General features: G+C 43.2%; 1 protein-coding gene across 1 annotated transcript in view; it reads right to left on the bottom strand.

Moving 5' to 3' along the window:
- Positions 1-13697, bottom strand: part of LOC121584015 (whirlin-like) — a 92220-nt gene that overhangs the window by 30473 nt on the left and 48050 nt on the right. Inside the window, exon 4 of the mRNA XM_045225490.1 lies at positions 9789-9914. Coding sequence (XP_045081425.1) covers positions 9789-9914 — 126 coding nt within the window. The remainder of the gene's footprint in view (positions 1-9788; positions 9915-13697) is intronic.

The raw sequence follows: 13697 nt of genomic DNA, 5'->3' as shown, positions 1-13697 counted from the left end.
AATTACATGACTCTCCCCTGGACTAGATTTAAAAAAAAATACTAAAACCTCCCCTTGACTGAAATAGAAAAAACATGACCCTCCACCATTTTCCTCCAGGTAGCCATTTTTAACATTTCGATCTACCGATCTACAGGGGGATAAAATAGGCACTATTGCTGTCAATATGTAATGTGATTAGTATCTAATAGAAATGTAATTCACAATGAAACAACTTCTATATAGACTGAAGTGTATCAATGTTGTTTTTCCATTTCTTAAGTCTTATACTGGTCTTCTCAGAGCATCAGAATGAGTTAGTCCAACGGCCTGGGGTGGTCTAGATTTCTCCTCCTGCCTCTTTATCTCTATCCTATCCATTAAACATTTTTTTAAAAGGACCTCCCCACTCCTTAAAAAATAAGAAACAATTATAAGTTAGTCTGGTGTGAAAATAAAAGAGAACAGAAAATCTGAGAAACACAGGAGAAGCTGAGGAGGCATAGTGGCATTACTGGACCTCTTCAAATGGCCAAGTCTCTTACCACAAGAGGAAGCAAAGGGAGAAATGAGTTATTGACTTCTCCCCTCTTCTCCCTCTCTCTCTCTCTCCCTCCCTCCTAACACTAATGCATTTACAGTATATGCGGTGGGAGAATCAGCTTGAGTGAGCCTCCATAACTGATTGAAGAGGAGGGAGGGTGGAGGGAGGGAACGAGATGGAGGGAGGGTGAGAGGTTCGGATTCACATTGCCCAGCCAGGGCATCTGAATGGGAGAGTTTTACTATAGGGCTCTGGTCAAGAGTAGTGCACTATAAAGGGAATAGGGTACCATTTGGGACTCACTCAAGGTCCATGTCTCTGTAATGCTTTCTCTGTGGCAGTATGGGACCCCTCCAGCATACTGTAACTCAGCTGCTCAAAGTCGATAGATTGAACCGTCATTTCCATTGATCATCTGAGACGAAGCGTGAAATCAAATGTTTATGAGTCAGATGAGACTAAGAGGAGCATTTGTCCATACACAATGTACTTGTCCTTTTTTGAGAGAGAGAGAAAATATACAGACCACAAATTCCAGTTGGCAATACTTAAACTCTTTAACATCATCCTTAGCTCTGGCATCTTCCCCAATATTTGGAACCAAGGACTGATCACCCCAATCCACAAAAGTGGAGACAAATTTGACCCCAATAACAACCGTGGGATATGCGTCAACAGCAACCTTGGGAAAACCCTCTGCATTATCATTAACAGCAGACTAGTTCATTTCCTCAGTGAAAACAATGTACTGAGCAAATGTCAAATTGGCTTTTTACCAAATTACAGTACGACAGACCACGTATTCACCCTGCAAACAAACAAACCAAAACAAAGGCAAAGTCTTCTCATGCTTTGTTGATTTCAAAAAATGTTTTGACTCAATTTGTCATGAGGGTCTGCTATACAAATTGATGGAAAGTGGGGTTGGGGGAAAAACATACGACATTATAAAATCCATGTACACAAACAACAAGTGTGTCTAAAGTTGGCAAAAAACACACACATTTCTTTCCACAGGGCCGTGGGGTGAGACAGGGATGCAGTTTAAGCCCCACTCTCTTCAACATATATATCAACGAATTGGCGATGGCACTAGAACAGTCTGCAGCACCCAGCCTCACCCTACTAGAATCTGAAGTCAAATGTCTACTGTTTGCTGATGATCTGGTGCTTCTGTCACCAACCAAGGAGGGCCTACAGCAGCACCTAGATCTTCTGCACAGATTCTGTCAGACCTGGGCCCTGACAGTTAATCTCAGTAAGACAAAAATAATGGTGTAACAAAAATGGTCCAGTTGCCAGGACCACAAATACAAATTCCATTTAGACACCGTTGACCTAGAGCACACAAAAAACTATACATACCTCGGCCTAAACATCAGCGCCACAGGTAACTTCCACAAAGCTGTGAACGATCTGAGAGACAAAGCAAGAAGGGCCTTCTATGCCATCAAAAGGAACATAAAATTTGACATACCAATTAGGATCTGGCTAAAAATACTTGAATCAGTTATAGAACCCATTGCCCTTTATGGTTGTGAGGTCTGGGGTCTGCTCACCAACCAATAATTCACAAAATGGGACAAACACCAAATTGAGACTCTGCATGCAGAATTCTGCAAAAATATCCTCAGTGTACAACGAAAAACACAAAATAATGCATGCAGAGCGGAATTAGGCCGATACCCGCTAATTATCAAAATCCAGAAAAGAGCCGTTAAATTCTATAATCACTTAAAAGGAAGCGATTCCCAAACCTTCCATAACAAAGCCATCACCTACAAAGAGATGAACTTGGAGAAGAGTCCCCTAAGTAAGCTGGTCCTGGGGCTCTGTTCACAAACACAAACAGACCCCACAGAGCCCCAGGACAACAACAACAACACAATTAGACCCAACCAAATCATGAGAAAACAAAAAGAGAATTACATTGGAAAGAATTTACAAAAAAACAGAGCAAACTAGAATGCTATTTGGCTCTAAACAGAGAGTACACAGTGGCAGAATACCTGACCACTGTGACTGACTCAAACTTAAAGAAAGCTTTGACTATGTACAGACTCAGTAAGCATAGCCTTGCTATTGAGAAAGGCCGCCGTAGGCAGACCTGGCTCTCAAGAGAAGACAGGCTATGTGCACACTGCCCACAAAATGAGGCAGAAACTGAGCTGCACTTCCTAACCTCCTGCCAAATGTATGACCATATTAGAGACACATATTTCCCTCAGATTACAGAGATCCACAAAGAATTCGAAAACAAACCCAATTTTGATAAACTCCCTTATCTACTGGGTGAAAAACCACAGTGTGCCATCACAGCAGCAAGATTTGTGACTTGTTGCCACAAGAAAAGGGCAACCAGTGAAGAACAAACACCATTGTAAATACAACCCATATTTATGTTTATTTATTTTCCCATTTGTACTTTAACTATTTGCACATTGTTTCCTATGCAGAGCGAGAGAGAGAGAGAGAGAGAGAGAGAGAGAGAGAGAGAGAGAGAGAGAGAGAGAGAGAGAGAGAGAGAGAGAGAGAGAGAGAATCTCTCCCAAAGACACTAAATGTTATTTTTCAGAGGGTCCTGTCCCGTTGCCAACCAAAGAGACAAGACACTGGCACCTATCTGTGGCAGAGGCTGCGTCACGACTTACTCCGAAGCTGCCTCCCCTCCTTGTTCGGGCAGGCTTCGGGGGTTCGTCGTCACCGGGTTACTAGCCACTGCTGCTCCATATCTTTGTCTTGTCAATTACACACACCTGGTTCATATCCCCTCATTAGTACATGTATAAGTGTTCCCTCTGCCCCCCTTGTCCTTGTGGGTGATTTGTTATTTGTGAGTTGAGTGTAGCTAGGTTGAGCTACCTGTACCTTGTATTTCCGGGACTATTGTTCCCCGTGTGCCTGTATTTTGTTGACGCTATCCAGCGTAACTGTTTCCTACGGAATAAAAACTCTGTATTCTGTGATTTACCCTCCTGCGCCTGACTCCTTCAAATCACACTCTCACACAAATGGCACCCTGTGGAATGTTCCAGCTACAAGCCCTTGTCAATTATTGTGATTTCTTTCTGTATGCGAAGGTTCTATCACTAAGATTGAACACTTCTATTTGAATTGCATACACCAGGGTTTCCCAAAAAATGTGGTTGCGAGAGAAAATGTGTGCTTGGTTCATAGAACCATGGTTGTTCTCAAATAGGAAACTACATGCATATGTTTTGGCACTGTTTAACTGTTGACGTCTTAGGAAAAATTATCAATAAGATTATTCTATTATACCCCGCTCTCATGCTCTTTGGTTACAATCCAAAATTCTACATGTCTTTTCAAGAAAAGCTAATAATCTTAACAGTTTCAACAGCTGTGAAAAAAAAGCGTTCTCAAAAGTTGGCTTGAACCGAATATTGTATTGTGTAAAGTTTGGGTATTAATGTTCAACGACTGCCAAAATGTATGGAGCTAGTGTTGAGACACTAACCAGCTGCTCCAAGGCTATCACGTAGACCCAGAAGATGATCTAGGATATTTCACTTTAAGATATTTGGCTGCTATTATAGGCTATATTTGTATGTTCGGTTTTTATGTGTACTGTATGTGTATATGCATATGTACCTATACAGTGAGAGAAAAAAGTATTTGATCCCCTGCTGATTTTGTACGTTTGCCCACTGACAAAGAAATTATCAGTTTATCATTTTAATGGTAGGTTTATTTGAACAGTGAGAGACAGCATAACAACAACAAAAATGTTATAAATTGATTTGCATTTTAATGAGGGAAATAAGTATTTGACCCCTCTGCAAAACATGACTTAGTACTTGGTGGCAAAACCCTTGTTGGCAATCACAGAGGTCAGACGTTTCTTGTAGTTGGCGACCAGGTTTGCACACATCTCAGGAGGGATTTAGTCCCACTCCTCTTTGCAGATCTTCTCCAAGTCATTAAGGTTTCGAGGCTGACGTTTGCCAACTCGAACCTTCAGCTCCCTCCACAGATTTTCTATGGGATTAAGGTCTGGAGATTGGCTAGGCCACTCCAGGACCTTAATGTGCTTCTTCTTGAGCCACTCCTTTGTTGCCTTGACCGTGTGTTTTGGGTCATTGTCATGCTGGAATACCCATCCACAACCCTTTTTCAATGCCCTGGCTGAGGGAAGGAGGTTCTCACCCAAGATTTAACGGTACATGGCCCCGTCCATCGTCCCTTTGATGCGGTGAAGTTGTCCTGTCCCCTTAGCAGAAAAACACCCCCAAAGCATAATGTTTCCACCTCCATGTTTGATTGTGGGGATGGTGTTCTTGGGGTCATAGGCAGCATTCCTCCTCCTTCAAACACGGCGAGTTGAGTTGATGCCAAAGAGCTCCATTTTGGTCTCATCTGATCACCACTTTCACCCAGTTCTCCTCTGAATCATTCAGATGTTCATTGGCAAACTTCAGACGGCCCTATATATGTGCTTTCTTGAGCAGGGGGACCTTGCGGGCGCTGCAGGATTTCAGTCCTTCACGGCGTAGTGTGTTACCAATTGTTTTCTTGGTGACTATGGTCCCAGCTGCCTTGAGATCATTGACAAGATCCTCCCGTGTAGTTCTGGGCTGATTCCTCACCGTTCTCATGATCATTGCAACTCCACGAGGTGAGATCTTGCATGGAGCCCCAGGCCGAGGGAGATTGACAGTTAGTTTGTGTTTCTTCCATTTGCGAATAATCGCACCAACTGTTGTCACCTTCTCACCAAGCTGCTTGGCGATGGTCTTGTAGCACATTCCAGCCTTGTGTATGTCTACAATCTTGTCCCTGACATCCTTGGAGAGCTCTTTGGTCTTGGCCATGGTGGAGAGTTTGGAATCTGATTGATTGATTGCTTCTGTGGACAGGTGTCTTTTATACAAGTAACAAACTGAGATTAGGAGCACTCCCTTTAAGAGTGTGCTCCTACTCTCAGCTCGTTACCTGTATAAAAGACACCTGGGAGCCAGAAATCTTTCTGATTGAGAGGGGGTCAAATACTTATTTCCCTCATTAAAATGCAAATCAATTTATAACAATTTTTGACAAGCGTTTTTCTGGATTTTTGTTGTTGTTATTCTGTCTCTATAGACTGATCATGTCTTTGTCAGTGGGCAAACGTACAAAATCAGCAGGGGATCAAATACTTTTTTCCCTCACTGTAGATGATTGCCAAAATAACGGAAACACCAACATAGTGTCTTCATAGGTTAACCTGTTCAACTCTGACCCCCTCTGGTGGGTTTTTCTAAACAGACCATCATTTTGTATATTACCCTCATAAAGTACATTTCGGTTTCAAAATTATAAGTCCTACAAACACATGCTAAGTACTGTTAGAAAGGTAAGAACGGTGGGATTCTGATAAACGTGTCAGAAACAACTACAGAGCCTGAGATACAGCAGGCCAAAAAAAACGTACATTTACTTGTTTGATTATTGTCTGCATTTAGGGGAATAAGAGATTTGTAAGTTTAGGTTTGTGATAAAATATGTCAGCAACTACTGTTCCCAAAAGATTATCAAAAAAATTGTCAGATCTGTTACCTAATGGTGGCGCTCTAAACATGCGCAAATTCCAATAGGAACACAGCTATTTTAAATGGTGCAGGGCATGTTCAAAGTGCCATTCCTTCATTTTTTGTCTTAAATAAATAATGGTTCCAAATGGCACCCTATCCCCATAGGGCTCTGGTCAAAAGTAGGGGGGAAAGTATAGGGTGCCAGTGGGCTGGCCTGTTGGAAGAAAAGGAAAGGCAGGATGAGACAGCGTCTGATCCCCTGGGGGAGTGACACTAATTAAAGCCCACGTCAGGGCACACAGATGGGACAGGCACACGATCATCTGTCACACCGCCCGTTAGACAACAGCTGGATCCAGACTGGCTGATAGAGGTCCTCGTTATGGGGCTGACACCAGGCTGCCGGACGGCGTCTTATTGCTCCTCAGTGACAGGATGACTAATAAGATGCATTTAGAGGAGTTTAGTTTATCCACTGTCAGAGGACAGAGAGGAGAGAAAAGGAGAGGATGCATTTTGTTTCTCTTAGCTTCTGTAAAATAACTTCAGAAAAGGCCTTGAATCCAAAGAGCAACATTGAATTAGCCTCATGAAATCAGCCTGATCTCGATGGCTCACATTCTGTTTCACTGCTTGACCAGGCTAACATTGAATGTCCCTGTTCTCAAACGTCTTTTTCTAACACCATAATTCACAGGGCTTTGCATCACTTCATCCATTTATAAACAACAGGTTATAGAATATTAACATTAACATCGCCACATTCATGCCTGCAATCACATACAGCCTTTGTGGTAATGAATCATTTATACACCTGATGATGACGCAGGTGCAAACTGCATACTAAAAAGAAACAATAGTTTGACATCTAGCTGTTTCCCATTGATATCTGCCAGAGGTAGCAGACAGACAGGCCTCAAGTCAGTGTTTAACAAGCTGAGGTAAGAGCGAGGTAGAGGGGAAGAAAGAGGATATAGGAGATGAAGAGAGGGAACAGAGACAAGAGATAATGAGAAAGGGAGGCGGAGGTAAATGTGGGTATGTGAGACAGAGACGGCCTCCTGAGGAGAACAGACAGCCTCTTTACCTTCCTACCACTCCTCCTCTAATGGCAATATCACTCACTCTGCTAGACTACCATGGATATAGACCCACAACATGACTTCGACAGAGCATTACACTGGAAAACAGTGTAGTTCTTATGGATCTCTGAATACACTGTGGAGTACAATTACCAACACTGAGGCAGAACATATATCTGAGAGGCTTGCAGGAGAGTAGAGAAATAAAAAATGTACAGGTTCTCCAGAAATCCCAGTTAGAAGATTCCGGGAAATCTGGAATACTCCAACCAGGATTTCTGGAAAACCTTTACTCCATCTTAGTCCATGCAGGTTGTAATCCTAGTGGCTGGATTACCATTGGCCCCACAGAAACAGGTGTCCATTTTGAGTGCCGCCATGAGTTTACCAATCAAATCGCCATAGTCAGAGATTCTATTCCCATTCTAGTTATGCTATTTACAGTGGGGAAAAAAAGTATTTAGTCAGCCACCAATTGTGCAAGTTCTCCCACTTAAAAAGATGAGAGAGGCCTGTAATTTTCATCATAGGTACACGTCAACTATGACAGACAAAATGAGATTTTTTTTCTCCAGAAAATCACATTGTAGGATTTTTTATGAATTTATTTGCAAATTATGGTGGAAAATAAGTATTTGGTCAATAACAAAAGTTTCTCAATACTTTGTTATATACTCTTTGTTGGCAATGACACAGGTCAAATGTTTTCTGTAAGTCTTCACAAGGTTTTCACACACTGTTGCTGGTATTTTGGCCCATTCCTCCATGCAGATCTCCTCTAGAGCAGTGATGTTTTGGGGCTGTCGCTGGGCAACACAGACTTTCAACTCCCTCCAAAGATTTTCTATGGGGTTGAGATCTGGAGACTGGCTAGGCCACTCCAGGACCTTGAAATGCTTCTTACGAAGCCACACCTTCGTTGCCCGGGCGGTGTGTTTGGGATCATTGTCATGCTGAAAGACCCAGCCACGTTTCATCTTCAATGCCCTTGCTGATGGAAGGAGGTTTTCACTCAAAATCTCACGATACATGGCCCCATTCATTCTTTCCTTTACACGGATCAGTCGTCCTGGTCCCTATGCAGAAAAACAGCCCCTAAGCATGATGTTTCCACCCCCATGCTTCACAGTAGGTATGGTGTTCTTTGGATGCAACTCAGCATTCTTTGTCCTCCAAACACGACGAGTTGAGTTTTTACCAATAAGTTATATTTTGGTTTCATCTGACCATATGACATTCTCCCAATCCTCTTCTGGATCATCCAAATGCACTCTAGCAATCTTCAGACGGGCCTGGACATGTACTGGCTTAAGCAGGGGGACACGTCTGGCACTGCAGGATTTGAGTCCCTGGTGGCGTAGTGTGTTACTGATGGTAGGCTTTGTTACTTTGGTCCCAGCTCTCTGCAGGTCATTCACTAGGTCCCCCCGTATGGTTCTGGGATTTTTGCTCACCGTTCTTGTGATCATTTTGACCCCACGGGGTGAGATCTTGCGTGGAGCCCCAGATCGAGGGAGATTATCAGTGGTCTTGTATGTCTTCCATTTCCTAATAATTGCTCCCACAGTTGATTTCTTCAAACCAAGCTGCTTACCTATTGCAGATTCAGTCTTCCCAGCCTGGTGCAGGTCTATAATTTTGTTTCTGGTGTCCTTTGACAGCTCTTTGGTCTTGGCCATAGTGGAGTTTAGAGTGTGACTGTTTGAGGTTGTGGACAGGTGTCTTTTATACTGATAACAAGTCCAAACAGGTGCCATTAATACAGGTAACGAGTGGAGGACAGAGGAGCCTCTTAAAGAAGAAGTTACAGGTCTGTGAGAGCCAGAAATCTTGCTTGTTTGTAGGTGACCAAATACTTATTTTCCACCATAATTTGCAAATAAATTCATTAAAAATCCTACAATGTGATTTTCTGGATTTTTTTTCTCAATTTGTCTGTCATAGTTGACGTGTACATATGATGAAAATTACAGGCCTCTCTCATCTTTTTAAGTGGGAGAACTTGCACAATTGGTGGCTGACTAAATACTTTTTTTCCCCACTGTATATGGTTGGCCGCAGAGCCCTAACACTCAGCTGATAGCGTGCCTGGCCTCTGTCCCTGCCACCCTTTGACAGAGAGCACAGGGCTCTCTGTCAAAGAAACGCTGCCAAAATGTCAAGCGCCTGTTATTTAATCAAGAGACCAGGCTTGAATTTAGTGTGGCTTTCTGAGTTTTTTATAGCCCTCTTTCTGGAAGATTTTTCCTAAGGGGGAGATGGCATGTTTGAACTGGGCTGACAGAGGGGATTCAGTGGGAAACGGAGACAGATATGCCAGATATCTTCCTAAGCCCAGCCATGCCATAATGCTATGATGCCATGATTCAGTCATACTGTTTACAAGCACACTGATCCCTAGTCCTGCCTTGGCAATCTGACCTGAAAACAGACTGAAGTTGAAAATAGAGTGTAATGAACTATGTTTTGTACATAGGATCGACGTCTTTAGTCGAGTAAAAAGCGGCTGCCATGTTTCGACACAGCAACACAGACCATAGCAGACTCTTACCCCCACTGCTTCGCTACATCAGAACCTTGCATTGTGTTTTATTCGCTGTGGTGGGGTGAAACAACTTCCATAGGATGTGTTTGGTAATAGTCTGCAAATACCTTGAGTCCCCCGTGGTCTGCGGCTGATCCTGGGTCTACTCCAGTAATGTATATGCCCAGGCCGTACTCCGCCCCTCCTCTGATCATCAGGCCCAGAGAGAGACCATCGTTCAGGTTTAGGGTGACCTACAGGGATACGCAGACAGAGTGGACAGGGATCAGCGGTCGTTTTCATAAAGTGTGCTGATCTAGGATCAGGTCTTCCCTGTCTATATAATCTTATTCATTATGATCTGAAAGGCAAATCTGATCCTTGATCAGCACTCCTATTCTGAGTTGATAGATACATATGGCCCCAGACCTCCTGGAAGTGACAGTGATCAGTGATTAGAATGTAATAATAAGAACAATAATAATAATACATGGAACTTATACAGTATAGTGCTTTTCAATGATCCGGCAAGGTGGCCTGCTGTGGTGGAACGGAGTGAGCGTGTGGGTTGGTAGGGGAGAAGAAGGTTGAAGAGGTAAGGTGGTAAAGGGCTTTGTTGGTCAGAAGGAGGATCTTGTATTTAATGCGTTGGGAGACAAGGAGCCAGTGGAGTTCAGGGAGGACAGGGGTGATGTGCTGCCAGGACTTAATGTGGGTGAGGAGCCGGGCTGCAGAGTTCTGAACGATTTTGGAGCTCATGGAGGGAGCTTCCGTTGATGCCGGAGAGAAGTGAGTTGCAGTAGTCGAGACGGTAGGTGATGAATGCGTGGATGAGGGTTTCAGCAGCAGGATGGCAGAGGGAGGACCTGACTTTGGAAATGTTGCGGATGTGTAAGAATAAGGATTTGACAGTAGGATGTGGTGGTTGAAGGAGAGGGTGGAGGCCAGGATGACGCCAAGGTTGGTGCGTGGTGTCATCAATTTTGAGGGTGAGGTTGCCAACTTTGCTGAGTATGGTATTGGTGCCTAATTGGACGAGTTCGGTTTCGTCATTCTTTAGCTTGAGGAGGTTGTGTTGCATCCAGGTATGTATTGCAGAGAGGCAGGATTCAATGTGGGTCAGAGGTGGGCCGAGGAGGAATTTGGTGCTGAGGTACAGTACCAGAAAAAAGTTTGGACACACCTACTCATTCAAGGGTTTTTCTTTTTTTCAAAAACTATTTTCTACATTGTAGAATAATAGTGAAGACATCAAAACTATGAAATAACACATATGGAATCATGTAGTAACCAGAAAAGTGTTAAACAAATCAAAATGTATTTTATAATTTTGATTCTTCAAAGTAGCCACCCTTTCATTTGCCTTGATGACAGCTTTGCACACTCTTGGCATTCTCTCAACCAGCTTCATGAGGAATGCTTTTCCAACAGTCTTGAAGGAGTTCCCACATACGCTGAGCACTTATTGGCTGCTTTTCCTTCACTCTGCGGTCCAACTCATCCCAAACCATCTCAATTGGGTTGAGGTCGGCTGATTGTGGAGGCCAGGTCATCTGATGCAGCACTCCACCACTCTCCTTCTTGGTCAAATAGCCCTTACACAGCCTGGAGGTGTGTTTTGGGTCATTGTCCTGTTGAAAAACAAATCATAGTCCCACTAAGCGCAAACCAGATGTGATGGCGTATCGCTGCAGAATGCTGTGGTAGCCATACTGGTTAAGTGTGCCTTGAATTCTAAAGAAATCACAGACAGTGTCACCAGCAAAGCACCCCCACACCATCACACCTCCTCCTCCATGCTTCACGGTGGGAACCACACAGTCAGAGATCATCCGTTCACCTACTCTGCGTCTCACAAATACACAGCGGTTGGAACCAAAAATCTCACATTTTTGGACAGATTTCCACCGGTCTAATGTCCATTGCTCGTGTTGCTTGGCCCAAGCAAGTCTCTTCTTCTTATGGGTGTCCTTTAGTAGTGGTTTCTTTGCAGCAAATCGACCATGAAGGCCTGATTCACGCAGTCTCCTCTGAACAGTTGATGTTGAGATGTGTCTGTTACTTGAACTCTGTGAAGCATTTATTTGGGCTGCAATTTCTGAGGCTGGTAACTCTAATGAACTTATCCTCTGCAGCAGAGGTAACTCTGGGTCTTCTTTTCCTATGGCGGTCCTCAGGAGAGCCAGTTTCATCATAGCGCTTGATGGTTTTTGCGACTTTCAAAGTTCTTGAAATTTTCCGGATTGACTGACCTTCATATCTTAAAGAAATTATGGACTGTCATTTCTCTTTGCTTATTTGAGCTGTTCTTGCCATAATATGGACTTGGTCTTTTACTAAATAGGGCTATCTTCTGTATACCCCCCTGCCTTGTCACAACACAACTGATTGGCTCAAACACATTAAGAAGGAAAGAAAAGTGTTAACAAGGCACAACTGTTAATTGAAATGCATTCCAGGTGACTACCTCATGAAGCTGGTTGAGAGAATGCCAAGAGTGTGCAAAGCTGTCATCAAGGCAACGGGTGGCACTTTGAAGAATCTCAAATATAAAATATATTTTGATTTGTTTAACACTTTTTTGGTTACTACATGATTCCATATGTGTTATTTCATAGTTTTGATGTCTTCACTATTATTCTACAATGTAGAAAATAGTTTAAAAAAATAAAGAAAAACCCTGGAATGAGTAGGTTTTTACAAACGTTTGACAGGTACTGTATATCTGGGAGTCGTCAACGTATCTGTGAAGTCGAGGTTGAAGTGGCGGAGGATCTGACCAAGGGGGAGGATGTAGATGAGAAGAGTAAGGGTCCCAGCACAGAGCCCTGGGGGACACCCTGTGTGACAGCAGCAGAGTCAGAAGTTTGGCCATTGAGGGCAATGTAGTGGGTCCGGTTGGTAAGGTATGATTGTAGCCATGAGAGTGCGTTGCCCTCAACACCCAGACCCTGAGCAGGACTTGATGGCTCATTGTGTAAAAGGCAGCACTCAGGTGGCGGAGAATCAGGTTGTTGAGGGCACCAGCATCAGCAGAGGTTAGGAGGTCGTTGATGACTTTGAGGAGGGCAGTTTCAGTATTGTGGAGGGAGCAGAAACCAGACTGCTGGGGCTCAAATAGGTAATTGTTCAGGATGTGGGTTTGTAGTTCAAATCAAATTGTATTTTTCACATGCTTCGTAAACAGGTGTAGACTAACAGTGAAATTCTTACTTACGGGCCTTTCCCAACAATGCAAAGATTAAAAAAAATTGAAATAATAGAAGGAATAAATACACAACGAGTAACGATAACTTGGCTATATACACAGGGTACCAGTACAGAGTCGATGTGCAGGGGTATGAGGTAATTGAGGTAGATGTGTACAGTGCTGTGCAAAAATATTTGCACACTTTCTGATTTTCTCAATTTTTGCATATTTTTTATAATAAATGTTATCAGATCTTCAACCAAAACCTAATATTAGATCAAGGGAACCTGAGTTTACAGTGTTCGGTTTTCGCCAGGCATAATGGGACCCATGTCGTCCAAAAAGTTGAGTCAAGTTTGACAAAAAGCACCTGGAAGCACCTGGATGATCATCAAGACTCTTGGAAGAATGTTCTATGGACAGATGATTCAAAAGTATAACTTTTTGGACAACATGGGTCCCATTATGCCTAGCGAAAACCAAACACTGCATTCCACAGTAAGAACCTCATACAAGCATGGTGGTGGAAGTGTTACGGTTTGGGGATGCTTTGCTGCTTCAGGACATGGACGACTTGTCTTAATAGTAGAAATCATGAATTCTGCTCTGTATCAGAGAATTCTATAGGAGAATGTCAGACCATCCGTCTGTGAGCTGAAGCTGAAGCGCAGATGGGTCATGCAGCAAGACAATGATCCAAAACACGCAATCAAGTCTACATGAAAATGGCTAAAAAGCTAAACAAATTGAAGTTTTGGAATGGCCTAGTCAAAGTCCAGACCTAATCCCAATTGAGATGTTGTGGCAGGACTTGAAACGAGCAGTTCATGCTTGAAAACCCACAAGT

Source organism: Coregonus clupeaformis, chromosome 16 (assembly GCF_020615455.1).
Source record: "Coregonus clupeaformis isolate EN_2021a chromosome 16, ASM2061545v1, whole genome shotgun sequence".
Taxonomy (NCBI): domain Eukaryota; kingdom Metazoa; phylum Chordata; class Actinopteri; order Salmoniformes; family Salmonidae; genus Coregonus; species Coregonus clupeaformis.
The sequence above is the reverse complement of the archived record's forward strand: the minus strand, read 5'-3'. Positions and strand labels throughout refer to the sequence as shown.